The following is a 26,501-nucleotide window of genomic DNA, read 5'->3' as shown; positions in this document are numbered from 1 at the left end:
GCGGGATGCGCGGGCCAGCTCTGCCCCCTGCCGGCACCGCCCGGCACCGCCGCGGCCCGACGGCGGCCGCGCCCGGGAGCCCCGGCGGTCCCCGCAAGGGCCACGGAGGGCATCGCGGGGAGCGCTGTGCCCGCGCGAAGAGCGTGGACTTTGGCGCTGCGAGGAAGACCCCGTGGATCAGTGCCATGTGCCCAGTTAACCAGTGGTAGCGGAGACCCTCACAGGTCCCCGGGGCTGGGAGGTTCTTGGGGGTCAGTCCACAGCGTCTGCCCTGCAGGTGGCTGTGAATGAGGGAAGTGCCTTAAGAAACACCCACCATCCTCACGGCGGTCCCCGTCCCGCACCCGTGTCACTGCATCCCTGGGATCCCCCCCGCCCCTCGGGCGCTGCGCCCGGACCCGTCACACGTGGGCACTGCCCCCCGACACCTGCCCGCATCCCCCGAGCCTTGAAGCTCGGCACCATCCTGCACCCCGGGCACAGCACCCCGGGGCTGCGTTCACACCGGCTTTGCGCTCCAGGGCTGATATGCAGCCCCGGGTGCTCTGTGGGGACTGTGCCTTGACCTCGAGCCCTGCACCCCCGAGCACCGCACCCCCGAGCACTGCCGCAGGGCAGCTCTGCCTTGGGCACGGCATCCCCCGCAGCACCCCGTACTGCACGGGGCATTGCACCCCGGGAGCGTCCCCCCAGCCTCCGCAGCTGTGGGAGTCCCTCGGCACCGGGCGCCGTCCGCCCGGCGGCGGCTCCGCGCTCCCGCCCGCGGCCGCGGGCCTGGCCCCACGCAGGGCGGAGCGGCGGCCGGGGGCACGGCCGGCCATGGGCGGTGCCTGCGTCCCCGCGTCCCCGCGTCACCGGGCGCGCTCCTCGCCGCCATCGGCCCCGCGCGCGGCGGCCGTGGCAGGGCGGGGCGCCCGTTGGCCGGCGGCGGGGGCGGGGCCGAGCGCGGCGCGGTGATTGGTCACGGCCGGCGGCGGCCCCGCCCCGCCGGTGAAGGTGAGCGTCTCCTCCAGCGCCGCGCGCCCCCCGTAGCGAACCGGAGCGGCGCGGACCGCAGTGGCTGCGCCGCCATGGCCGCCTCCATCTTCGCCGCCGTCCCCAGCGCCCCGCCCGTCGCCGTCTTCAAGCTCACGGCGGATTTCCGGGAGGACAGCGACTCGCGGAAAGTTAACCTCGGCGTGGGCGGTGAGTCCGGGGCTTCGTTCTCCTCGGCGGGGCCATTCTCGGCGGGGTGGGCCGGACGGTGCCCTTGCGGCCGGCCCCGAGCCCCAAAGGTCACCGGGCCTCGACAAGCGCCCGGCCGGGCGCGGGGGGGTGTGCGGGCAGCGACGTCCAGCGGCGTCAAGGTCGTGGGGCAGCGCGGCGCCGGTCAGATCTCTTGGGCAGCCGGGCGGCGCAGCGTGCCCCCGGTGCAGTAAGGACGGCTCTCCCTTTCCCGCAGCCTACCGCACGGACGAGGGGCAGCCATGGGTCCTGCCGGTGGTGAAGAAGGTGGAGCAGATGATCGCCAACGACAACAGCCTGAACCACGAGTATCTGCCCATCCTGGGCCTGCCCGAGTTCCGAGCCAACGCCTCCCGTATTGCCCTGGGCGATGACAGCCCTGCCATCAAGGACAAACGGGTATGTGGTGGATGGAGAACACTGGGGTCCCTGGGGTGTGCCTGCAGCACGCTAAGTAGAAGAGCACAGATGTGTAGAGATCTTGCATTTTGATAGGATTTGGGGGTTTCTCAGAGACGGTCTTTCTTGATTGTAGCTTACTTGATGAATCCATGCACTTGAAGCTGTTTGTACAAGTAGTTGTGGTTTGGGGAAAAACCAAGCGTGGCCTATGACTGGAATCTGTGTTTTCCTTCGTCTTTTAATAGCTTCCCCACAGGAAACCCAAGTCAGATAATATACCACCTTTCCTGAAATAAACTACTACCTGAGAATCTGTTCTGTGCCAGAATGTAACAGGAATGGTTGGAGTCTGTTTATAATGGTAGGAATTGTCAGGATGGGCCTGAGCAAGGAGGTTGAAGACCACTGGCAGTGGATGGCATTCTGACTGGGCTGACCCCAGGGGACACGTTTGGGATCCTGTGTCACTCTTGCAGGCACCTCTGCTTTCTGTGCACTGATCGCGGTGCTGACCTGTGTGGGCAGTGCTGGCAAGGGTCTCTGTTGCAGGTTGGAAGCGTTCAGTCCCTGGGCGGGACAGGCGCTCTGCGGATCGGCGCCGAGTTCCTGAGGCGCTGGTACAATGGCAACAACAACACGGCCACCCCGGTCTACGTCTCCGCTCCATCCTGGGGTGAGTGCTGCTCTCAGGGAGCCCTGGGGGTCAGTGAGGGAGGGAGGCACAGCCCTGCTCCTTGCAGGAGCCTGGGCGCTGAGGTAGGGGCCTTCTCGTGTGTGTAATGGGAGATGCTGTGGCTGGAGAAGGCAGCTTGCTGGAGATAGAGCGTGCTTTTCTGAGAAGTTACTTCTTTCCTCAGAGAACCACAATTCTGTGTTTATGGATGCTGGCTTCAAAGATATTAGAACCTATCACTACTGGGATGCTGCCAAGAGGGGTCTGGATCTCCAGGGGCTGCTGAATGACATGGAGGTGAGTTAAACAGGCATAGGATGGGCTGAGCTTGGTGCTGTACTGTCAGTATTTGTAGCTGGCTAGGCTCTGGTGTGCTATGCTGGGAAGTGGATCACTGCAAAAGAGGCTGTTGTTGCCCAGAGCAGCTCCAAGTCTCTTCCTGTGCTGCGGGTGCCTGGTCTTGTCAATGTGTGAATGTCACCAAGCCATGTTCTCTCCCCAGAAAGCCCCGGAGTTCTCCATTTTCATCCTCCATGCCTGTGCACACAACCCAACAGGCACAGACCCTACTCCCGATCAGTGGAAGCAGATTGCTGCTGTCATGAAGGTATGGGCTGCTCCTGAGGCTAAAGCAATACTGAGGGGGCAAACAGCTCTTGAGCCAGCCAGAGCCTGTGTATCCAAAACGGGCTTTGGGGGAACGGCATGAGATGTGGGAAAAGCTGAAAGAGTCCCACAAGGCAGGTGTTGAAGGGAAAGGTGGACAACAGAATGCTGGTTGTCTGTGCTCAGAGGAGACATGCATTGCAGTTCTTGCTGTGCTTCCAAGTTCTAGTTTTTACACTGTATGAATGTGCTGTAGTGAGGTTTTACCTTGCTGGAAAGATGATCCGTAGGCAGGTGCTTGATAGTAGCATATGAAGTGGTGTACTTCTTTTGTGCTCAAATGCAGTTTCCTCCTGCATTGACTTTTATTGACCACTTTAGTGTTTCTATTGTTTTACCCCAGTAGAAACAAAGTGTTTCAGTCTGGTGTTGCTGGGCCATGTTTTCTTTGAATTCACACAGAAACTCAATCGTCGTCTTTCCCTCCTACGGGTACTGTGGGGGGTAAAAGAAAGGTTGTGGGGAAGGGATTTCCCTCTAACACTGTTCCTCCTTGCAGCGCCGGAGCCTGTTTCCATTCTTCGACTCAGCGTACCAAGGGTTTGCCTCTGGCAGCCTGGAAAAGGATGCCTGGGCTGTGCGATACTTTGTCTCCGAGGGCTTTGAGCTCTTCTGTGCACAGTCGTTTTCCAAGAACTTTGGGCTCTACAGTGAGTGTCTGGCAGTAAGCTGGCCCAATAGCATCATACCCAGGCAGATGGGGCTGGCATGCTGAGGGGTGGGGAATTCTCTGCTTTGCCACGACGTGTGGAACCAATGGCTCACGTATCTTGGCTTGTCCACAGATGAACGGGTGGGGAACCTGACGGTGGTGGGGAAGGATGCAGACAATGTGCAGCGTGTGCTGTCCCAGATGGAGAAGATCGTGCGCACCACTTGGTCCAACCCTCCCTCCCAGGGAGCGCGCATTGTGGCAACTACACTTGCTTCCCCACAGCTCTTTGACGAGTGGTATGTGTTGCCAGGGCCTGTGGGAGAGAGCAAGGGAGGGAAGCTCTCTCCCTGAGTGTCAGATGGCTTCAAGTGGGTGCCCATGCTCATGCTCTGCTTCCCGCCTGCTGCAGGAAGGGCAATGTGAAGACAATGGCAGATCGGGTCTTGCTGATGCGGTCAGAGCTCCGGTCTCGACTGGAGGCCCTTGGCACCCCAGGCACCTGGAACCACATCACAGAGCAGATTGGCATGTTCAGCTTCACAGGGTTGAACCGTAAGTATCAAGTGGCCTGTAGAAGGGAGGATGGGGTGGGGACAGTTTAGCTGTGGGTGAACTGGGCTGAAGCAGTCCGAGCAGGAATCTCTCAGGCTCACCGGAGTTTTGGCATCACTGCATCTGTGGCTGGGGAGCGATGAAGCATCACACAGTATTTTAGTGGCCAGTGCTCGAACTTTTCTGCTTATTGTGAAAGATTCAGGTGTCTCTGACTAGTTCTTTGGGCTTTTCTTAGCTGTAGGTCACTGCTCTGACCTGATGTCCAATTGTTTCCCCAGCTAAGCAGGTGGAGTACATGGTCAAGGAAAAACACATCTACCTGATGGCTAGTGGGCGCATCAACATGTGTGGTCTAACTACCAAGAACCTGGACTATGTGGCCAAGTCCATCCATGAAGCTGTCACAAAAATCCAATGAAGCACATGAACAACCAAACTTACATAAAGTCACCAAAGCTGTAGTCTGTAGTCTATGTCTTTTTCTGCTCATGGCTTGCCTTTTCCCACACCTCTTGGGGTTTAATAAATATGGGAGCAGTAGCTCAATCAGGGATAATCATCTTCTGACATATTTTAAGTGGTCCTTGCAATATGGTAAGCCAGTGCCCCCAGGAGGTGGGGGCAGCATGAGCCACCTTGGTTCTTGTTTCACAACAGCAGCCTGGTCTCCAGCCTTTAGAGCTGCATCTTTAGCACATCCAAATCAACTCCATGTAACTGATCATTTTGATCATGGCAAAGTCTGGTGCCAGTGCAATGCACTGTGGGATAATAGCACAGTGGTTGGGATATCACGTGGCTTGTGAACTAATGTCACTTAGTAGTATTTTGGGGAGGGATAAAGCTGTTGCTAGCTTCCTCTCTCCACACATACCATCCGTTCCCAATTTCTGAGCCTTATACGAGCAAATACTTGTAATTGTGATAATTGCTTCTTTGTGTTGCTGACATGAAATTAAACCTTCGTCTCTGAATGCTACCCCTGCCTTGTGTGATGTCGAGTCTTCAGACCGTATGAACCTCTCCCCAGTTGAGGTTAAAGCCTCAACATCCTGGTTTGTCGACTTAGCTTGTTCCAAGGCTGTCCCTTTCTCTCTCAGGGGGTGTTGCATCTCTGATGATAACAGCCACTACCAAAGGGGGACTCTTACTGGGAGAGTGTTGAGAGCTCCCTGTGACGACATGAAGCCAACCAGTTACTGGTTGTATTCATCCTGTGCTCTTTCTGCCCTGTGCTGCGCAGCTCATCCTGCCTGTCTGTCTGTGGTTGCTTTCTGGATGGTCAAGTGTTCCCAGCTATTTGGCCATCTCTCCCTGGCCCAGGGCTCCTGCACTGTCCCTCAGGTGTCAAAAAGCAGATCTCTTCATCCTTTTCAGCAGGCGCCTGGTGAGCCACCATCTACTCCCACTAGCTTCAGCGGGGCCTGCCAGCAACAGCCTGTGTTTCTGGCACTGAAAAAGAGCTGGGACCATCTGTTTCTGCTCTCTGCAGATCTATTTCTGAGCTGACAGAGCAGCATCCTGGCAGAATCTTGTGAAGAAAGGGGACAGCTCCTTTCCTTGTGTCAGCAGTAGTCACTGCTACCCTGATGGATTTCCTTGTGCTGCAGCTTAGAAGAGGCAAAAATGGTGCCTTATTGCCTTGTTGTGTTTGCACAGAGTGCATGGGGTCTCCCTGTTCTTTTTGGGTTAGTATTCATGTTGTATAAGGGAGTGAGCTAGAGGCAGCCTTTCCTTCTCTCTGCAGATGGGGACCTTTTTCTCCTCTTGGTGTCCATTCACAACAGGGATGGTGAGGAAGTGGTTAAAAGGTGACTTCTAGGGGTGATTCAGGAGGATAAGGAACCAATTCTACTTTTGTTATTTATGATATTTGCTTACACTTCTGCCCTTACAGACCTCCTGGTGTGAAGGCTGGCCCACCCCATGTGATTGATACCGGCGTTTTGCTAGTCTTACCAGCCTTGTTTTTCCTAGCAAGTGACCTAAATTTCTCCTTTTCTGTGGTGTAAGCTCATTACCAATTATCCCATTTACCATGGCAACAAAGAACTGATTATTCCTTTCCTCTGTACAACAGCTTCTTATGTATTTGAAAACTTCCTCTCTCCCCTTCACATCCTTCACCAGTTAAGTGATTCTGCCTTTGGAGTAGGTTGTTTTCCAGCCCTTGCTTTCCTCTGTCCACTTTTCAATTGCTGTGTGTTTCCATAGAAGGGCAGTGCCCAGACAGGGCTGCAGTTATTTCAGCTGAAGTTTTATCAGCGTGGGTGGACTATGAGATTTCTGTCGTTATCTGTCAGACTGTACTCCAGCACGCGTATCCCGCTATTGTGTTTGCAATGGCCTGATATTAACTCCTGTTTTTCCCCAGTCCTTGTCTGCACTGCTGGGTCTTATCTCTCTGCTTGCCAAGTGCTCCCCTGGCAGCAGGAGTGGCGGAGAGCCCATCTTCACAGGCAGCACTTGCTGACCCGTTCTCTTGCTCCCTTCAGTGAGGCTGAGTCCTGTTACTCCAGCCACCTCTGGCCCTGGGTTTGAGGGCAGCCTGGCCTGGTGAGACAGGTTAGCATCTTTCCCTACACCTATGGACACAGAGAGGGCATCGCTCAGGGAAAAATCACTTTTAATGTTGATATCCCTGTTGCGTTGAGCCTCTACAAAAACTACTGACTGGTCTGTCCCACCCTGAAGTCTTGGTGCGAGCCTCCCTCACACGGGCAGGCGTGTGTGGAAGGGAGGATGGTCCAATGCAGCATGGAGATGCCCCTCCCCAGGGAGGGGGCTGCACTCGGGGGTGAGCAGGGCTCCTTGCCCTGTGCCTAGCAGGGCTTTGGGAGTGCTGGGCTGTGTCCATGGTCAGCGTGAGCGAGGCACTGCAAGCGGGCGTGTCACCAGGCACGGCACAAACGTGTGCTGGGGCCCTGAGCTGCGTGTGGCACCCCCAAATAGCACATTCTTCTCATGGTGGAGACCACATCTTGCAGCACCAGCACTGCGGGGCTCTGGGCCTCGCTGGGTTGGGGATGGTAAATGATGTTAAAGGGCAGTTCTGGGTTGGGCTGCCCCTCCCTGCACTGCTTGCAGGGATGCCGTGACACTTTTTGACCTTTCCTTTTTTCCACCTCTTCCTTGAGACCAGATGCTACCAGGGAGCAGCTGGGCAAGGGCCCTCAGACTCCAGCTGGCTGGTCAGGCTGCCTGAGTGGTTCAGCTCTGCCAGGGGTGTATCCTTTCTTGCCTGGGGACGAGGCTCTGCACAAGTCCTGCAGGGAGGGGCGGCACGAGCGGGCGGACAGGCAGCGAGCGAGTGCAGACCTCCTGCTGTTGGACATGAGCCTCATGGCAGGAGACCCCCATGCTGCAGACCTGCAAGACACAGGAACAGCTTGGTGCAGGTGGCCAAAGCTTGCCCTCCCTGACCTGCTGCTGCTCAAGCCTGCAGCACCTTTCCTAGCCATGCTCAGGGGTATACTGGTGAAGACACAGGTTTCTAGTGAAAACATGAGCCAAGGTCTCACTCCAGTCTCTGACATCCAGTCTGCTGCTGAGAGCAGATCCTGCTCTATATCCCTGCTCCAGCCCCCAGCAACACTCACCTCCATGGGCTCCAAACCACCCCATTTGGCTTTGCTGCCTGAAACTTGATTTAACGCTATTTAAATTAGTGACCTCCTATTGCTGGGGAAGGAATGTTGCACCAAGAGGCAGGTTCCTACCTCCAGTCTGCATGGGCCTCCAGCACCGTGCTCTGGCCACACTGCTGCTCAGGTGATTAATGGGGCGAGATTGGAGCTTTCCTCTGGCGATTTCTCACCTTCCGATGATGTGCGATGCTTGCGCCCACCTGCAGCAGCAAGGGTGCTTAGGGCTGGGGTGTTGGGAGCCAAGGGTGATCAGGGCAGGGGTGCATAGGGTTGGGCCAGGACCTAGTGGCTGGCTCTGCCTGAGCTAGCCCTAGGTGCAGTTTTGCCTGCTGCTGAGGTCCTGACAGGGAACTAGGTTGTCCCCTGTTCCACGCCAGCCCCATGCAGAGTGTCCCCATGACAGGGCTGGGGAACAGGTGACACAGGCAGTGGGGTGCCGAGGCAGAGCTCTCCCCTGGGTGTGCCCAGTCACTCACTGAGGGATCTCAGCAGTCTCTTGCCCAGCGCCTCCTCAGAGCTGCTCGGTGATGAGCTGGTCCCGGCCTCTCTGCCTGGGGACTCCGCTTCCAGGACGGTCCCGCAGCACTCACTGTCTGCAAAAGCCCAGCACGGCTGCAGCGCCTCAGGGCACCGTGGCCTCGCCACCCCCGGGGTCAGAGGTGTGTGTCCCCCAGCCAGACTCACTCTGCCGCTTGCTGTTCTCCTCGTTGTCAGCCAGCTCCTCCTGGATGAAGGGGATGCCCTCCATGCGCAGGAACACTGACTCGCTGGGGCTGCGCAGCCCCTCAGAGCGGCTGCCTGCAGGGACACAGGGCAGGGAGGTGCTGTGCCCTGGGGCAGGACGTGGCAGGATGCCAGCCATGGCAGCAGGTCCGACTGCCAGGGGCCCCGGGGGCAGGAGCACGAGGCAATGAGGAATTACATGCCTGCACACTGCAGGCATCCACAGGTGTGTGTATGCAAATGCCCACAGTGTATATGAGCCCCACTTCATGTGCAACTGCATCCCAGAGGTGCCTCATGCCAGAGGGTCCCAGCACAGACTCCCCTAGGGGACTTGCAACGTTGGCCTGAGGCAGGGAAGGAATGCTGTTGAGTGACTCACACATGATGCTGTTCCTCTCATTCAGGAGGGTGGCAGGGTCCTCCTTGGGTGTCTGTGGGGTTCCCCGCGCAGTTGAGGCCTTGGTTGAATCCCTGTCGAAGGCCTCCATGTCGGGGGACTGGGGTGAGCTGTCCATCCGGCTGGCCACCAGCGCGTTGTGGTACTGCTGCCGGGTCACCTGGGCACACAGACGTGCACCCAGCTCAGTGGGCACCGAGCCCCACCAGGACCTCTCGGAGACTTGGTGGCTCCAAACCTCCAAACAGCAGGAGTAAGTGCAGGACTCCTCAGCACCCACCGGGCACCCACCAGGCTCCTGGGGCACAGTGGGGCAAGAGGGCACCTGGACAGGGGTGGCCAGGGTGGGACAGTCCCTGCCAGCCCTGTCCATACCTTGACGAACTGCACGTCGCAGAGGATGTGCACGGAGTAGTCGGGTGTGTAGATGTTGTTGCTGCTGCTGTGGAGCTGCGTGCTGCTGCCTCCATAGTCCTCCCGGTTGGGGGACTCGGAGCGGTTGAGGCCACTGCAGCGCGACGGGGACCTGTTCACTGCAGGAGGGGACAGCAGAGAGGCAAACACTCACTCTGGCTCGTGGTGTTGCTTGGGTTCCCAGGGCCGGAGTAGGGCCAAGGTGGACCAGTCACCTCCAGTGGCTATTCCCCAGGATACGGGGCTGGCAGGGGCCCTCAGGGGGACCTGCAGCCTGTCCTCAGTGGCCACTGGTGTAGAGACTGTGCCATGTCAGCCCCACACAAACCGAAGGGACTGGGCAGGACTCTGACCCGGTGCCAGCAGCAAAGGTTAGGGCAGCTGCCGCCTGTCACTGACAGCTCTCCTGTTAATGTTGGCCTTCTGCACCGCATTTGGAACAACTTCTCCTGGTTGCAGCATGCAGCCTGTGAGTATTTGCTTAACCTGCCTCAAGGGCATGCTCCTGTTCACCCCGACTCTGACAGATCAGGACGAGAGGCTGCCATGGCAAGCTGGCCTGTCACTCACATTGACTGATGGCCTCTGACACAGCGTGGCCTCTGACACAGCATGATGGATTTTGTCTAGTCAGTGATTTATTAAGGAACAAAGGCAGCTTGTTCCTGGCATAGGTGACATCGTGCTGACTCTGCTCTGCTGCTAAAATGCCTTTTTATTACCCGGATCACCAGAAAGCAAGGGGGGCAGGGCAGCAGGCATGCAGGGCTGCAGGTCACTGTCATCAAAAGCAGCAAGCCAAAGCCCCAAGTGCTAAGTGCAGGAATTTACAGAAAGTGCGAACTAAAGAAAGCCCAAGCTGTCCGTGGCTTCCCCTTGTCCCCATCCCATTCTTCCAGGGATTTGCGTCATACTGGGGAGGCTGTGGCAGGACTGCTGTCCCCAGTCTGTCACCAATGCTCTAAGCAGTGAGGGGCTGCCCAGGGGTGCCATGGGTATTGCCCAGCATGCAGGGTGGCGGGGGCTTGGGGCACTGTGGACAGGATGCTGGAAAGAGCCTGTCACATGCAGAGGTCCCTGGCCAAAGCCATGCCCTGTTACCTGGAGAGCCAGCCAGGGAGTCCCCTCTGCTGAAGGCGAAAGTACGGGACACTGAGACAGGCACTGCAGAGAGAGGGAGGGAGAAGGAAGGAGGGGACCCAGGGGAAAGGTGAGGGATGGAGGTGAAAGTGAATACAGACCAAGAGGAAGAATAAGAAAAATAATCATCTGTGAGCAGTCCTGGACTGATCTCCCATTGCTATCTCCAGCACCCCTACCCACCACTTTTAGACCCTCCTGCTTCTGCTCTGGAGAGGTGCTCATCAGTCCTAGGGACAGGGCCGCCTGCAGGAACACAGACTTGAAAGCTGTAAATCAGCAGGCTGCTCTGTGATGAGGTAAGGGAGGTGAGGCTGGTAGGGGGGATCTGCTCCTGCCAGGCCTGTCTGCAGAGCCACACAACTTCCTAGAGCCCTGGCATGGGTAGAAACCATCCTTCCCCTATGGGTTAAGTGCTGGCTTGGCTCTAGCCATTTACCCCAGGATAGGGGACTTTTTGGTCAGCTTATGTCACCTGGGAAGTGGGTGGAAGCTAAATCACTACACTGGGCACCTAGGATGCTTCTGTGTGCGCAGGCACATGGCTGAGAAGGAATATGCTCTGCAAAAGTTGCTGCTCCAGCCCCACAGCTGCAGGCAGGGGCCGACAGAAGCTCTTCAGGGTGATGCAAAAAAACAGATTCATATCAGGCTGCCTGCAGTTCCTTGCAAGGTCCTGGATCTCAACAGCCTTCGAGTGATGCTGAGAAGAGCTACCCACTGAGGGCTGAGCCTTGCAGGAACTGCAAGAAGCCAGGACTCTGCATCTGGGGCAGCCTGACCCATTGCCACAGAGAAGGTAAATCATAGACACTCACTTTCCATGTTTTATTGCCATGGGTTACAGCAGCAGTGACAATTTCTGGGGCAGGCCATTCCCCCTCCAGTGATTGCTGCCCTCCACAGAGTTCCTGGGCCATGCCACAGGGGATGTGGGAGCGTGGAGAGACCAACACACAGGGTGAGTGATGCCCTCCTTAACACTTGCCAGTCTGCTTTCACCACTGCCATTTCTCACCTTGGAAGTAGTGGGAGATGTGAGCCTGCTAGCTGCCAGCCCCTTCCTCCAGCCAATGCCATGATTCCCCCAGCTGCCAGCTCTCCTGCCCAAGGTGTCCTGCCCCACCTCCAGCCACTGTGCCCGGAGCACAACTGCAACACTCTAGGAACTATCTGCTGCCTATGTGATTAATGTTTTAGAATTGCTTCAGATGTAAAATCCCCAGGAAATTTGCCCTGCAGTCACCTTTTCTAATCTCCCTGCTGCTCCCCCAGGAATTCCTGTTCCGTGTCCTCCCCTGAATCACAACCTTCTGCAAATAAAAAAAGGACAGCAGCATGAAGCACTTCCCGGAATGACCTTGTCCTGATGGGAGCAAAGGATGAGTTGATAACCGCTAGCATCGACTCTGCTCCCACTGCCTGACCCTCCCACAGCGTTTGTCACCACTCAGCACCAATGCCAAAGATCAGCTGGAGAAAAAACAGTTGCATAACAACAGTTAATTAATAACAAACTGTTAAATGCTCTAGGATGATGTCTGAATTCTCAGCTGTGATACTTCACTCACACTCTTTTCTTCTGGGCTTTCCTTCAAGATGGAAAGAGGATGCCAGCCTCCACCACAAGGGAGATGCCCTGTCACCTCTGTCTGCCAGCCTGCTTCCTTGCTGGCCAGGGGTGTAACAAACACAGGTCTGCCCCACAGCAGGCAGGAATGGCTGCATGGCCAAAAATACCTCCTGACAGTGTCATGTGTGAGCACTGGGAGCAAAGGAGCTCTGAGCAGCAGTGTCCCGGCAGGCGGCACTGCAGACATGCAGGCTGTTCTGACACAGCTCCCACTGCACCTTCTGCCCTGCCTGGCCCAAGGCCCATGGGCAGCACTCACTGCCTGACCCCCAGAGGGCTGCCACTTAGGATACAGGACATTGGGCCATCCAGCAACACTCTGGCCACATCGTTGATTTCCTCTGTCCAAACCAAGTGCACTGTGGGCGAAGAAGGAATGTGCACTGAGGGGTTAATCCATCAGTCCACAAGCCAGCCTTTGCACAGAGGCAGAGCAAGCAGCAGGAAATTGGGTGAGCCCTAGAGCTGCAGAAAGACCAGGACCCACCAGAGTGAGCCACCTGCCCCAAGAGACTCCCCCTGTTCTCTTGATGACATTCCTCTTTACATCCCCCTAAAGACTGAATTTAGTAGGTCCCTGTTTTGATTAGGCAGGTAGAGCATCTTGGCTTACCATCAGCACTGCAGATCTGACTGCAATATCTGGGGTTTGGATGGGAGATGTGACAGATTGGGATTGGGCAGCACCTTGACCTGCTCCTGAGCCACGTGGGACTAAATGTTTGGAGGGGTTATAGCAAAGAAGAGGGTACCTCTCAGTCTCCCCTGATCAGAGCTCCCTGTTAACCTCTGCAAGCAGGGGATCTGCTTCCTAACCCACCAGCTCTGCAGGCAGGGAATTTATTGGCACTGGGGTATCTACTCAGCTGATTTCCCACCATCACGGGCAAATAGCTCACAGGTAAATCAACCCATCTTTGCAATTCCCAAGCAGCCCAATGTAGGGCCTGTGTTCAGGTTGTGCCCTGAGCCTCAGGAAGGCAAATGGGTCTAGAGGTGTTATGCTGACCTAGAATGAGCATAACACCCACCTGTGGGCACTGCCCCTTGCAGTACCAGCTGTGCTGGGACCCACCAGCAGAGACCCAGCACATGGCAGAAACTTCAAAAGCACATCAATGGGACCTAAAAGGGACCTCTGAGTTACACTCTGGAGACTTTGCTGCATCAGCCCCTCAGCGTGTTGTTTCTCTGTCTACCTCAGCACAGAGTCTGAGCTGTTTGGCATGGGGAGAAAAGCCATCACTCCTCCAGCCAGCCAGTGCTGAAGAGAGGTTTTAGGGCCTCACCCTGTCCCAAAATACTTACATAGGAAGGAGGATCCTGCCAGGCTTCCCATTTTTCGCACATCGTTTTCTGAAACAACAGTTGGAGGTGTGGGAATAGCAGAGGAAGGGCTCCTGCTTGCCCCATGCCCCAAATCAGGACCACCCCATCCCATGGCCAGCCCCTTCTCCTGGCACCAGCTGGTTTAGCCTCCATGGATGCTGCTGAAGCAAAGGCAGGGCCAGAGGGAGCCCACAAAGGCCTCACCTGAGGAGACAACAGCCATGATGGCAGGGACACCATAGTAGGTGAACGCCCCATTCTCAAACCGCAGTCCTTCCTTGCCGACCTCCACCTGCACTTTTCCCTGAAAGGAGGAGGAAAACCCTCTCACACAAGGACCCCATGCTCCAGACCCACCCAGGGCTGCAGGGACCCCTGCCATCCCATACAAGAGGACCGGCATCTTTGCTGACAGAAGCAGCCTAGAACAAGGTGGCAAGGAGAAAACAGGGCCAAGCCCTGCCGCTCTCTGCTTGCTGCTGCCCCAGGCACCTGCAGGATGAGGACAAAGTAGTCGACAGGGCGGTTGCGCTGGTAGAGGTAGTGTTCCGCCGCCTTCTTGTTCTTCCGGTCATACTTGAGCTCCTGGATGACATTGGGGTGTTTCAAGAGCCGTAGCAGGATCTTCTCAGAGAGGTAGGGGGACTTGAAAGGCTCCACTTCTAGAGGGGAGGCAACACACATGTGCTATAGGTCTGGGACTGCTGGGAACCCCTCATCCTCTGAGCTGCATAGCCCTGCTCCTGCAGCCTAAGCACACACTGCCAAGAGGGGAGCCAAATGCAGACCCACACTGGTAGGGCAGTGGAATGTCCAAGTTGTAGGTCCAGGCAGGTGGAAATTGCTCAGCTGGGGGGAGCCCAACCCAGGAATGGCTTAGGGATGCCCTGTGGGGCTGGTGCTGCAGGGCTTGCACAAGGGCAAGTGTACCTGTTGCCATGAACCGATGGGTAGCCAGGAGGAGCTGCGGGGAGATCTTCACCTTCATCTCACTCTCTGAGAGCCTGAAGATGGAGAAATCCTGGGGCTTGCGTCCCCGGTGGGGAACCCGCTCCTTCTTCCGATTGTCAGCTGCAGGCAAAGCAGAGTGGTCACTCACCTGCAGCAGCCAAAAAGCTGCTGCAGCTGCACGGCCCCATGTCACATGCACACATACGGACAGACACATCTTGCTGCACCCTGTGGAGCAGCAGATGGAGCAGTGGAGCGCATAAAACTGCTGTACATCCAGCCTTGGGAGCAGCTCCTGGGACAGGAAGTGGGATCATGAAACACACTTATTCCTCAGGAACAAGCCCTGGGTTGTCCTGGCTGGATGCATCAGCCAGAGTGGCAAATGAGCTTGGGAACCACCCATTTCATGCCCATAGATGAAATGTCAGGCCCTGCCCAGCTACCCACTGCTGATGCTGGTACTTCTCTATCTTGAGCATTCAAGACTTCCTGCCACCTGACCAACACTTCTCCATCATTCTTGTCTTTCCCACCATGACAGCAAATTACTCTGGGGAAGGACCACAATTTGCTCTGGCCTGTTTCCTACCCACATGTCTGTTTGTCTGTGCAGACTCCCACCCTGGCTCCTGCAACCGCAGTAGCTGCTCTGGGACACTAACTGTACAGATCCGTCTCATCCAGGATCTCGGACTTGATGATCTCCTCAATGACATCTTCCAGGGTGACAATGCCCATCACCTCGTAGAATGGGTCTCCTTCCCCTTCATTGTTCACCCGCTGCACGATGGCCAGGTGGGACTTTCCTGCAGGGGAAAAGCAGAGTGGCAGTGAGACACCTGGCCCTGTGATCCTGAGAGGGATCTCTGGCGTGGTGGGCAGGGTTTGGTGGGAGGGTTTGTGGGGAGGCACAGATCACAGCAGACACTGTGACCAAAACGCACCCCACATGTCCTAGCCTAAGAAGAAGGGCTGGACACGCAGCCCAGCCTAACAGAGCAGCTGCTGTCCAGAGTGATTTGTAGATGTAGGCTCTTGTTTGGGGCCACCTTCTCTTTTTACCCAGGCTATGAGTCACTCTGTTCAGCTCTTTGAAGCCTTCTGTGCAGGAATGAACTGTATATTATACCAGCTCTTTCTTACCCTCAGCTTCATTGGCATGAAACAACTCTTAACAGAGCAATGAGACAGCACAGAAATGTGAACGTGTCCTTGGCTCTACTGATTTCCCATATCCTCCTGCTGCTTTCTTATTCTGTTGCTAATTATCTTTCCTATTAAATTTCCAGCTCCCCCTCATCTTTCTATTCATCACTGTCTAGACCAATCCTAAGGCTTTTCTTAAATACGGGCCAAGCATCTATCTCCTTGAAACAGCAGTTGGTTTTTATGCAGAAACACGTATGTTTGTTTGCAGCTTTCAGCCCAGCTTCTGCAGAACTCATGGGTGAACCATCTGGATGCAGACACTGAACACGTTTCAACCCATCAGCTTGCACCTGAAATTCTTCTCCAAGCCCTGCCCTTGACAGCATCTTCTCTATGTTACCTTAAACAAGCAGAGTGAGACCAGGACCTTCAGCTGCAATGATGCTGGCTCCTGTATGGAAGTTCCAGTGTTCCTGGATCACAGTTTCAGCTTCCTCACTTGTCCCTTGTAAGCTGGCAGCTCTGCTGACACATTCTCAAGTTTCTTGGTTTTGGCATACTTGAAACATTTCTATTTGTTTTTGTATGTCCCGCTCTCTGTAAGCTGTTTTGACTTTTTCAATGTCTCCCTTACTTTACTGGCTGCTCAGATTTATGGTCCTGCTCAGCATCTTGACCAGAACCCAAATTCCAAGCCACTAACAACTTCTGGGCTTCTAGTGTATTCTTGGAACTGCCAATGAACAGCACTGGGTTTCTTACTGCCCATGTGGCTCCCACACTGCTCAGCAGTGCACACAGATCCTGAACCTCCAGAATTATTTAAAAGCACCCTCACTGGCACCACTGCCAAAAACTTCTGCTCCCTCTGTTTGCTCTGCATCTCTGGGGTCTCCTGTTGCAATGCCTGCACAACCCCAAAAGCACTACAGTGACCTCTGGGAAGCTGCTAACACCTTATTTTCCCCATGGGCTGAGAGCTGAGCTCCTTAAGCAGCAATGGTCACCCAAAATAGAGGCATGTCCTCTCTGCTATGCAGCTGCCTTTGCATCCACTTCTCCCGTAAACCCGTCCCCACAAGCTCTCCTGCTGCTCCCGACAAGGGATGTGAACAGTATTCATGCATAAGGATGTCGTAGGGTGGGCTCTGCCTGGTGCCTTCCCTGGTGCCAGCTCCTTCCCTACCCGCAGTGCCTCCTGGCTTGCCCCTGCAGAGGTGCAGGGACAAGCACACCCCGAGCAGCCTGGCAGTCCCACAAACACATCTTGCTGGGGATCATGTGGCCTTCAAATAACCCTGCCCTGGATCTGAGACGAGCAGATGACATTTCTCAGCTGAAGATCAGCACTATACATTTCTCACAGCAAATCTTGGGCATTTTCCACAGAATAAATTCCCTCCTCCTCATACCAAGCTTTTATTGCAAGATTTCAGAGAGCAGTTCACTGCCTCCCACGCCTACAGATTTAGAAATGAGAACAGAACATTGCAGCAAGTAGCACTGAGATGCACTTTAAAAAACCAAATCAATAGCCCTGGGGCACGGAAAATTCAGCAAGTTCTTTGGACTGGGCTATTTCATTCCTTTCATACATAGGTTTGTGCATCTTTTCTGTTCAGAGGGTAATAAAGAAACACAGAACTTAAAAAGAAAAAAGCAGAGGAGTTGGCTGCAAGATAGCAGTAATAGTTACGTTTCATCTTAGCAAAGTCCAGCTTTTGAAAATGTCTCCTTTGCCAAACTCTGCTCCCAAACACTGGGGCCATCTGGTCTCCTACAAGTCCTCGTGTGAGTGAGGAGAGGGAAAAAAGTTATTTCTTTTGGCTGAGAGCTTGTTGTTAATGACATTTACATGCAACCCAAAACCACCAAGCCCTTACAAAAAGCTTAGGTGCTACTTAAAGGCAGTCAGAGAGTGATGGAGGCAATTCTTTTTTTGGCCAAACACCTACATCGACACCGAAATTTACCCTAGAAATGTGATTCAAGCTCCATGTTCATGTAGCTGCAAATGAGATTATTTAGAAATATCCCAGCATCATTAGCCTGGAAGGAAACCCATGGTTTCACTGCGCTGGGGCAGAGCCAGTAGGGCTGCTAGAGCACTCCAGAGTTCTTTATTTTCACAGAAAATAAACACTTTATTCACACTCCAAACCCACAGGTTCATGTTTCCACGTTAAAAATGGAGCAGGTACCCAACAATGGAAACTTGTTGCTGTTCAGTGTGGTTGCTGCTGCCCACACCAAGAGAGCTGATCCCAGCCCGTGCCTGGCCAGCTGTATCCATGTTACAAAAAGCCCTGAATACCAGCCAGTCCCGGCCCTTTAAAGTGAGTGCTGCTCGCAGCTGCTCCCCTCTGGGAAAGGGCTGACATGCTCCGATTTCCCACCTGAGAGACATGAAATCATTTGCAAAGCTGTGCCCCATCCCCCTGACCTGACTAGGGCCTGTATCTCCTCCCATCAGCTTTTTAACAGACCACATAAATTTTGGTGGGGGGTTTGCAGGTATTGGCTGCATGGTCATGGCTTGTTCCCTCCTGGGCAATGCTGCCAAGCTCGGCTATATCCCTCTGCCCAGCCCTGGGAGCTGCTACACTTGCACTGGAGGAAAAGCAGTGGCCTCTAGAGCGTGTACAAGGGCAGAATCTGTGCAATGAGATGGAAGCAATGTCTAAGGAGGGGGTGGCATAGGGGCAGATCTGGGATGCCACAGGGGTCACATTTGCCTCTGCAGCCATTATCCAGCTCGTCTCAGTGGGAGCACAACAGAGGGAGGTAAATCTTTTAATCAAAGCCCCCAAACTTGACCTAAAACAGCTTTAAGATCTGTAAAGCCGATTCCAAAACCCATGCTATTGTAACCAGTGCTTGATAGCTCAAATGAGATGAATTACAAGGGTGAGCTGCTTCCCCACTAGCAAGCTGTCACATGTGAACTTTACAGGGCTATCACTGATGCAGGAAAGCACAGTGAAACACTTAAGAATCAAAGCCTTGGTTTGGCAAATGCTAGAACAAATGGGCAATTAACCTTCCTTGTGTGAGCAGCTCCGCCGGACTGCTCTGGCACAGGAAGTCTATAGGTGATTAAGTGTCTGCTCAGCATGGGATACAACTGCACTAAATTCTTTATGAGCTACATGAAATCTGCTCTTTTCAAACAACAGCTTCAGTGGAAAGTTAATGCCTCAAAATGCTAAATTACAGAGCTAATATAAACAGCTGAGAGCTTCCAGATGGAGCAAGCATCTGAACAGATATCCAAAGCTTTTATGCCCATTTTTAGGAGCCTTGCTTTCCATAGGCACCTAAATGACCTTGGGCTCATAGATCAACCTCAACGCATCTTCCCCAATGAGGGAATGGGATCTGAACACATGGAAATGCCTTGACTTCTGGGAAGGAAAGTGCTGTTGGGTTCAAATATAGTCTAGACTACTTATCATTTTTTTGTATAGGTACCCTGCCAGAGAAATGTTAAAGATGCTTTAGCCTTATCTCTTGTTCCACAGAATGAACGTCCTGAGCATGAAATTAATTTTCATAAATTTTATGGTAAGATCTGAAGCTGTTATTAGGAAATCAAATGTTCAGGCAGAAACCTGTGCTTGAACCATTTACAGCTACAAAATGGACCAAAAAAAATATTCTTAAATAGGGTTGATTTGTGAAACAACCATGATGTAACTGCAATCTATCTTCTGTGTCCTTTTCTTCAGAGCTCTTCACAGGGGCTGCAAGCATCTCCGTGCCCTCTTGCCGACCTGCATCTAAAGAAAGTGGGGAACCTCATTTAAACACCTTGAACTGGAAACGTGTGTGAGTGTGATCCTGTGTTACCACGGCTCTGCACCATGGGTAAAAGCACACCTTGTGTTTAGAGGAAAAGCACATCTAAGAGGGGGGAAACAATCAAGAGGGCTGCAGGGTCACCCAGCTCTGCAGGAATAACAGCTATATAAATGAAAAACTGTAAATCCTTACCTAACCCAGACCTTTCTTGAAGACCAAACCTTCACCTGCTTACATCTGTCTGTAGCCTTTCTCATATTCTCTTTTTGTGCTTTTCCTAATCCTAAGGAAAACTGTAAAAAAGATGGAATATTTGGAATAGCTGATCTATTACCATTGCAGATCAGGAAGGTAAGGAGAAGATTAGGAACCTCATCTTCATTTGTCGGGCAACAGGATCTTGACCTCCTGGGTACCCAACAGCTCAGTATGAAGGTGCCTTTGACAGCTTTGAAGAGGGAAGTGGGTGGCAGGGTGCTCTTTTCCCCAAGGACTTGGCTCTCTTCTTGCTTTGCTGAATGTCTGCCCAGAGCAGGCCTGATCCTGGGATTATTGGGGTGGGATAGAGCAGTCCAGGGTTTACATAGTAAGATTTAACACTGTTTAGAAGGAAAAGCACAGAAATGTTTCAGGCAGAATTGCAGCACAAGGCACTGAGACCATTTTTTGTCTTTCAGCAATTCACTTGCTCTCAGCCTGGCAGTCACATTCCAGGGGACATGTAGATGATAGTTCCTGGGTAAAACTGGCTCCTTAACCCATACAACTTCCTTGGGAGGCCATTGCTTCAGCTCATCAAGATGCCTAGCAGAGTGACTATAACCCTTGCAGAAATCTCTTGAAGACTGAATTAAATTTGAAGCAATACTGTGTGCTTACAATGCCTGTGGGATCAGAAAGATGGTACAAAAAGCATCTGAAATGGTATTGACCCCAATTCCTGGCAAATGTAAGCACCTTCTCCAGCTACATTCAATTTGCAGAAGTCTAATAGAGGCCATGGAGCATTTTGAAAGGTAAAGACAGACCCTAGGGCAGAGCTGTCCTCCACAGGACAGGCTGTTTTCCCTGCTAAGCCTGAAAGTTTGGGGTTTGGAGAATTTATTTTTAGTAACTCTTAAAAGATGCCAAGCCACAAAAGGCTAATTTGAGTTCCAGCTCAGCCTCTACCCTGCTGCAGGAAAATGAACATTAAGAGCAAATTTCCACTGTTCCTCTGACAGAAGAAAGTTACTTGCTGAAAGGTGTGGTGCTGGATATGGACTCCTCCAGGAAATCTGTCAACAAAACCCATAAACAACTTAAGGAAGGGACAAGACTATGACTTCCTAGAGGCACTACAAAACAAGGAGGTGGACCTCACAGAAGAGGCTCCCATGAGGAGTTATATCACTGGACTGGAGCTGCAACATGCATCGCTTATCTTCAAGAAAGGAGGAGAAACAGATTGTATCACCCACAACATTTCACACTGAATTGCTGCATAAACCCTGCCTCATAGCTCCACATTCCCTAGGTAAAGTTTATCCTACAGAAAGCTCATCTGCCTCCTGACATAGCTTTAGCTTGCTAAATATGGTGCAATTATTTTTGTGTGTGTATTAGGTATTTTCTCCTGAGGGCCCAGAATAAAACCAGGTCCTCCAAGGTGTACCAATACAAATTGTCAAGAGATTGTCTCCCAATTTTTTCACTCCTTTAGTATTTTCATCTTCTTTCTCCAGGCTGCAGGTGGTAAAATTACTGTACTGCTATGTATTTTCTTATTTCTACTGAAGAGGGGACACATTATATGTAGGGTCCTTCCCTTAGCACTTCTCAGTTAATGCTGCACAACAATGTATGCCTTCTATAAAAAACCGTATCTAGTTTCCCTGAAAAGATGGCAAATTGGGTGTCCAGCCCTCATTATTTCTGAGAAGATGAAGTCAAAGCCATATTGCAGCACAAGTATTTCCTTGCTGAACCTGTCTCATGCTGCTGTAATGTTGTTTTTCTATATGGTTCTTGCAGCTGCCCTCCTCATTTGGGCTGTGGGTTGAAGTCTACACTATTCTCTGGCAGCCAAGACCTCCCCTCTGGGGCTGTTCAGAGCCTTCTCTGGGGTCTTCCAGTTCCCATCGGGACTCCCAATTTAACCACCTCTCTGCAGGAATCAGTACTGAAAGAGAAATCTAACAATGGCTGCAGCAGCAGGGCAGTGAAAAGGCAGAGCAGAAGAGTTTGACCAGCTCTGCTGTGACAGAGCAGGGGCCAGGTCTTGTTAACCAGGAGCTCACAGCTGCTCCTGGGCGCCGTAACCACACTGAGCCAAAGGCTCCCTTGGTGCTACTGAGTGTAGGCTACTATTTCATACAGTTCAAATGTTAAATTAAATGGAAAGCTAATGCTACAGGTCTGTGGAAGGTAATCTCTTCCACACAAGGTCCTGCTGGGGGCGAGACAGTTTGTGACACATCTGTGGATTAAAATCAAGGTAAACACCAGTGCATCTTAATGGAACTGCCCTCAAATGAGGTTAGTGTGAGCATGCCTAGAAACAAATGAAGGAAAGCTTCCTCTCAAACCCTGCTATAGAAGACCAAAGAGGAAAAAAGGCTGATTATCTTCATAGCTGGGACAGAACAACAAGAGAAAAGAAATGCCTCAGGTAAACAAGGATAATAGTGAGGTATCGTGAGTAGGAGACAGAAAATGAAAGTGCTGTTGGAGGTGTCGGAGGAACAAGAGTCCCAAAGTGCTGAATTTAATAATCCCTTGACATTTTCAGTAAGAAAGAACAAATGTTTGTGTACTGTGGCAAGGAGCTCTGACAGTGAAATTGTGATACTTATACATTATGCAAAAAAATGACATTATGGGTATAGTGTATGTGGCAGAACATTATTCATTAGTGAAACAGACCAAAAGTACACAGGAAAGAAGGATATAAACTGTATAGGTATTTTGTATAAACACTATAATAACAAGAAGAAATAAAAGACACAAAAACTGTTTGAGTTAATCATGAGAAAGAAAAGCCGATTTTTCTAAAGGCGTGTGAGGGACATAAGGACCTGGAGGTGGTTATTAATGCCCATCCTTACCAGAGACTTTAATTTCCTAGAAAGAGGCTGGGCTTTATCAGTGGGAGCATTTGCTGTCCTGCAGGCACCTTGGATGTGTGAAGTGATGAATGCCTTCATTAAACACTCACTGAGCCAACAAGCAATCAGCCTACTTTCTAATTAGTGAAGGTGTCTCAGAAGACCTGGCCATGGAAAGCAACCTTGATTGGATCAAACAAGATACCTCACCATAATTCAAATGGACACAGAAAAGGAGACAGTGATAAAGATTCTTAATTACAATTGGGAAATCTTTATTTTAGAAATTAAATAGTCAAGTGAACAGGGCTGATGCAGCAGTGGATAGGGCTGAAGGCAGCTGGGAGCTAACATCTGTCACAGTGTGGGAGCCAGCATGAGAACCTGTATTTGGGACTGGAAAAATAGAGTTTAGGAGGGTTCAGGGCTGGGCTAGGGGGTAACTATTTGTGAGTTCAGGGTGATGGGGGTGACCAAATGCCTACAAATGGAAGAAAGATTAATCAGAAGAAAACATCAATTTTTGGGAAGAAGAACATTTAGGGGAAGAGCTGGAATTGCTAAACACTGTACAGAGTTAGATACAAAGACCAAAAGCATGGCTTTTCAGCCATGTAGTTTAGAAATGACAAGAAGTGAGATAGGAACAGAAAAAGGGTTTAGGGAGAGCTCTAAATAGGGGCTGTAGCAAAACACCCCAGAAGGGCACACAGACAAATATAAAGGAGGAAGAACCTCAAGTGATATGCCAAGAGTTTAATGGAGCAAAGTTAAAGAAGGATGGATCATCTTCATCTGAGATGAAGACCAGCATATGAAAGTATAGGGCAGGTAGCAAGGTTTGTTACCATACCCATGAGCTCAGGCAGCAGCACACACCAAACAGCTCTGTTTAACGAGGGCGGAGAGCAGGGCAAGCAAAGGGCAGGGAACTAAGCAACCACAAGTCCATCTTTATGGGTCTTTTCATTCATAGGGTACCAGGCTGTAGAATAAATTTGGAAGGGGAAGTGTATCAAAATAAATCAGATAAATTGCAGGGGAGTCTGACCAAGGGAGAGGGTAGGATGTCAAAATTATCTGGCATCTCTAGACAAGAGAAAAGTAGAAGAGACCTCAGGTGAACTTCAGGGCTATTGCAGGAAAACACAGTTAGGAAGGAACTGCAAAGCGCATAAGGAATTAGGAAGACAAGAGACAACTGGCATGGGGGGAAGGGGGTGGGCATGGACTACTGCAGCTCACCAAGGCTGAACCCAGAGAACAATCTCAATGCTTTTGCTAACAGTCTTGTATAAAAACCAGGAATTGTTTTACTTTCTCCGTTGGGAGTCTCCAGTCCTGCTGAGGGGCAGAGAGGGCCGGTGGTGGCACAGAGAACTCCTCTGCCTGTGATCCTGAGTGGTAGCGGGAACACAGCCAAACATCTCTGGAGAAGATGCTGACCTGCATGTATCTGACGAGCATATTCCTGGCACACTGAGCAATGTCCTATCCTCTCCTCCTCCTACCTCTAAAAAGGAGCAGGAGATGACTCAGAGAGAGGCTTTCTCTGTATCTGGAGTGGACCAGGTTGGCCTTTCTCACATGATCAGCTGTGCCTGCGGCAGAGGCAGTGCCAGGCAGCCCAGGAGCCAAGCGCTGCCCTCACACATTACATAATGCAGCATGTCACTGCTGCAGCCATTTCTGAGACTCACTCGCCACAGGATGACGTAGTGAGGAACACGAGGCAAAACACAATTCCCAGAGGGAGGGAAAAACACATGCTGTGAGTATTCTCAAGGTATGGTTAATGAAATACAGCTCTCAGCATCTCTCGGGCTGCTGGCAGCTGCTGCATTATGAATGCTGTCACAGCTGCAAAAAAAAGTACAGCTCTTTCTATAAAGATTTCTTAATTGTTTCTTCTTCCTTTAAACCACTTGCATAGGAACACTTCACAGACCTCCTTCTCACTGCTAAGCTGAAAATGTGAAAGCTAAGTAATGATTTCCTGCTATAAAGTCCTTCACACAGAACAGAGCAGAGAATAGTGTCTGGGCAATGGTGGAAGGCAGGTACGTGCCCATGCTGCCAGGCCACTGCAGACACATCAGCCCCTGGACGACAGGCTTGTCTGCTGAGCCAGCAACCTGTGAGGCCAAAGGCTCTTAAAGTCTTCATAACATCACAGGTACATCAAATACTGATGGCCCTCAATCCACCCGGGGATGTTCCACCGGGTGACACCAGGGTCATCGACACACCAGCACATGCAGGGACCAATTCCCCCCAGCATCCCTGGTACCTGCCACATCCTGCCAGGAGGCTGCTGACCTGGAAATCATTGGGGGTGCAGAGGGGTGCAAGGGAAGCCTGGGGGGTGGGGAGGGTGGCCCGGCGACCTCACCCTTCTTGAACTCCTCAAGCAGCGTGTCGAGGCGCGTGTCATTGAAGACGCAGTGGAGCGGGCGGCGGTAGAAGCGGGTGACAGTCTGCAGGGGAGTGCAGTCATCGGGGTCGACAAAGGCCAGGTCTTTGACAAAGAGCAGGTCGACAATGTTGTCGCGCCGGTCACCCTCATAGACCGGGATGCGGGTGTAGCCGGATCGGAGGATCTCAGAGACGGTGGCGAAGTCCAGCACGGCATCGGCCCGGAGCATGAAGCAGTCGGCCAGCGGTGTCAGCACATCCTCCACCACCTTGGTGCGAAGCTCCAGCGCGCCCTGCACCATGGCCAGCTCCTCCCGCACCAGGTCGCCGTGGGGGCCAGCGGCGCGCAGCGTCTCCAGCAGCCGCTCCCGCGTAGAGAAGACGCTGAGCTCCTGCCGCAGCGCCCAGTCCAGCAACCGGCTGAGCGGGTAGCAGAGGGGGAAGGCGGCCAGCATCAGCAGCCGGGTGAGGCAGAGCGTGCGGGAGGCGATGGCCAGCCCGTGCCTCGAGCACACCGAGTAGGGCAGCACCTCGCCGCCCAGGAACACGGCGGCGGTGCACAGCAGCACCGGCAGCCAGGGCGCTCCCCGCGGCCCGCCGGCCGCCGCCGCCGGCCCTCCGCCGGGCAGCGAGGCGCAGAGCCAGCCGGCCAGGGCCGCGTTGGCCCCCGCCTGCCCCAGCAGAAGCGTGCACAGCAGGTAGGTGCCGCCGCCGCCGCGCACCGCCTGCACCCGCCGCGCCTGCTCCCGCTCGGCGGCCGAGCCGCTGTTGCGCAGGACGCGGAGCTCCAGCGGGTCCAGCGAGAGCAGCGAGAGACGCAGCCCGCTGAACAGCGCCGACAGCCCCAGCAGCAGCAGGGCGCCCAGCGCCCGCAGCCAGCCCGCCTCGGGCAGCGGCAGCAGCCAAGCGCCCAGCGGCGGGGCGGCCGGCCGCACCCGCAGCAAGAAGCCGCCCGCCGCACCGTGGTGCGCCCAGGCCCGCCCGTCCCAGGCGCACAGCGAGAAGAGCCGCCCGCCCGGCGCCGCCGCCGCCTCGCCCTTGCGCGGCTCCCGCACCCGCACCTCGGCCAGCGCCGAGCCCGCCGCGCCGCCCGAGCGCAGCGGCCCCACCACCTCCACGTCCGAGGCCCAGGCGCTGCGCTCCCGGCACCGCTCCGCCGGGCCCCGCGTCGCCGTGCTCCCCGCCGCCGCCTCTTCGATGAAGACCAGCCGCGGCTCCCGCTCCCCCGCCGGCCCGCGGCTGCCGTTGCCCTCGGGCGGCGGCTGGAAGTAGAGGCGCAGGAGGAAGCGGCTGCCCTCCGCCGCCTGCACCGCGCCGCCCTCCAGAGACACCCGGCCCGGCGTCGTGTCCTCGGGCCGCAGCCCCAGCAGCCAGGCGGCCCCGGCCGGCGGCCGCGGCGACAGCGAGAAGAAGAGCAGCAGCACGGCGCCCCGGCTCCGGCCCCAGCCGCCGCCGCCGCCGCCGCGCCCCGGGCCCGCCGCCATGCCGCTGTGCCGGCACCGCAGCGCCCGCCCGCCGCCCCGGGACTGCAGCGGGGAGCCGGCACGGCACGGCACGGCACGGCACCGCGCGGCGCGGCGGCACACGTGGGCCGGGGGGCGGGCGGTCGCCGCGCCACGTGCGACCGGGAGCCGG

The 26,501-nt window shown here is 53.9% G+C and overlaps 2 protein-coding genes across 2 annotated transcripts; one reads left to right on the top strand and one right to left on the bottom strand.

The window, feature by feature from the left end:
- The first annotated feature begins 988 nt into the window (after positions 1 to 988).
- Positions 989 to 5,154, top strand: GOT1 (glutamic-oxaloacetic transaminase 1). The gene is made up of 9 exons (XM_066323768.1): positions 989 to 1,185; positions 1,442 to 1,623; positions 2,176 to 2,299; positions 2,484 to 2,596; positions 2,802 to 2,906; positions 3,465 to 3,615; positions 3,751 to 3,916; positions 4,030 to 4,172; positions 4,454 to 5,154. Exons 1-9 carry the CDS (start codon positions 1,071 to 1,073, stop codon positions 4,591 to 4,593), a joined length of 1,239 nt encoding a protein of 412 aa, XP_066179865.1. The 5' UTR covers positions 989 to 1,070; the 3' UTR covers positions 4,594 to 5,154.
- Positions 5,155 to 6,319: 1,165 nt separating this feature from the next.
- CNNM1 (cyclin and CBS domain divalent metal cation transport mediator 1) lies at positions 6,320 to 26,350 on the bottom strand. The gene is made up of 13 exons (XM_066323767.1): positions 24,844 to 26,350; positions 15,078 to 15,221; positions 14,392 to 14,532; positions 13,954 to 14,123; positions 13,666 to 13,765; positions 13,441 to 13,488; positions 10,461 to 10,523; positions 9,321 to 9,478; positions 8,928 to 9,105; positions 8,507 to 8,620; positions 8,299 to 8,415; positions 7,895 to 8,022; positions 6,320 to 7,544 (listed from the first exon to the last, which is right to left on the bottom strand). Exons 1-12 carry the CDS (start codon positions 26,348 to 26,350, stop codon positions 7,943 to 7,945), a joined length of 2,820 nt encoding a protein of 939 aa, XP_066179864.1. The 3' UTR covers positions 6,320 to 7,544; positions 7,895 to 7,942.
- Positions 26,351 to 26,501: the final 151 nt, after the last annotated feature.

This window comes from Sylvia atricapilla, chromosome 8 (genome assembly GCF_009819655.1).
Source record: "Sylvia atricapilla isolate bSylAtr1 chromosome 8, bSylAtr1.pri, whole genome shotgun sequence".
NCBI classification, from domain to species: domain Eukaryota; kingdom Metazoa; phylum Chordata; class Aves; order Passeriformes; family Sylviidae; genus Sylvia; species Sylvia atricapilla.
The sequence above is the reverse complement of the archived record's forward strand: the minus strand, read 5'-3'. Positions and strand labels throughout refer to the sequence as shown.

What these genes read in the sequence shown, in the direction of transcription:
- GOT1 (XM_066323768.1), top strand. Translation starts at nt 1,071, where the DNA reads ATGGCCGCCTCCATCTTCGCCGCCGTCCCCAGCGCCCCGCCCGTCGCC. An exon ending in CTGCCATCAAGGACAAACGG is followed by an intron (nt 1,624 to 2,175) that starts GTATGTGGTGGA and finishes TCTCTGTTGCAG; the next exon opens with GTTGGAAGCGTTCAGTCCCT. An exon ending in AGATTGCTGCTGTCATGAAG is followed by an intron (nt 2,907 to 3,464) that starts GTATGGGCTGCT and finishes TCCTCCTTGCAG; the next exon opens with CGCCGGAGCCTGTTTCCATT.
- CNNM1 (XM_066323767.1), bottom strand. Translation starts at nt 26,350, where the DNA reads ATGGCGGCGGGCCCGGGGCGCGGCGGCGGCGGCGGCGGCTGGGGCCGG. An exon ending in GGATGAGACGGATCTGTACA is followed by an intron (nt 14,533 to 15,077) that starts GTTAGTGTCCCA and finishes CTTTGCCTGCAG; the next exon opens with CTGACAATCGGAAGAAGGAG. An exon ending in GCGACGTGCAGTTCGTCAAG is followed by an intron (nt 9,106 to 9,320) that starts GTATGGACAGGG and finishes CTGTGTGCCCAG; the next exon opens with GTGACCCGGCAGCAGTACCA.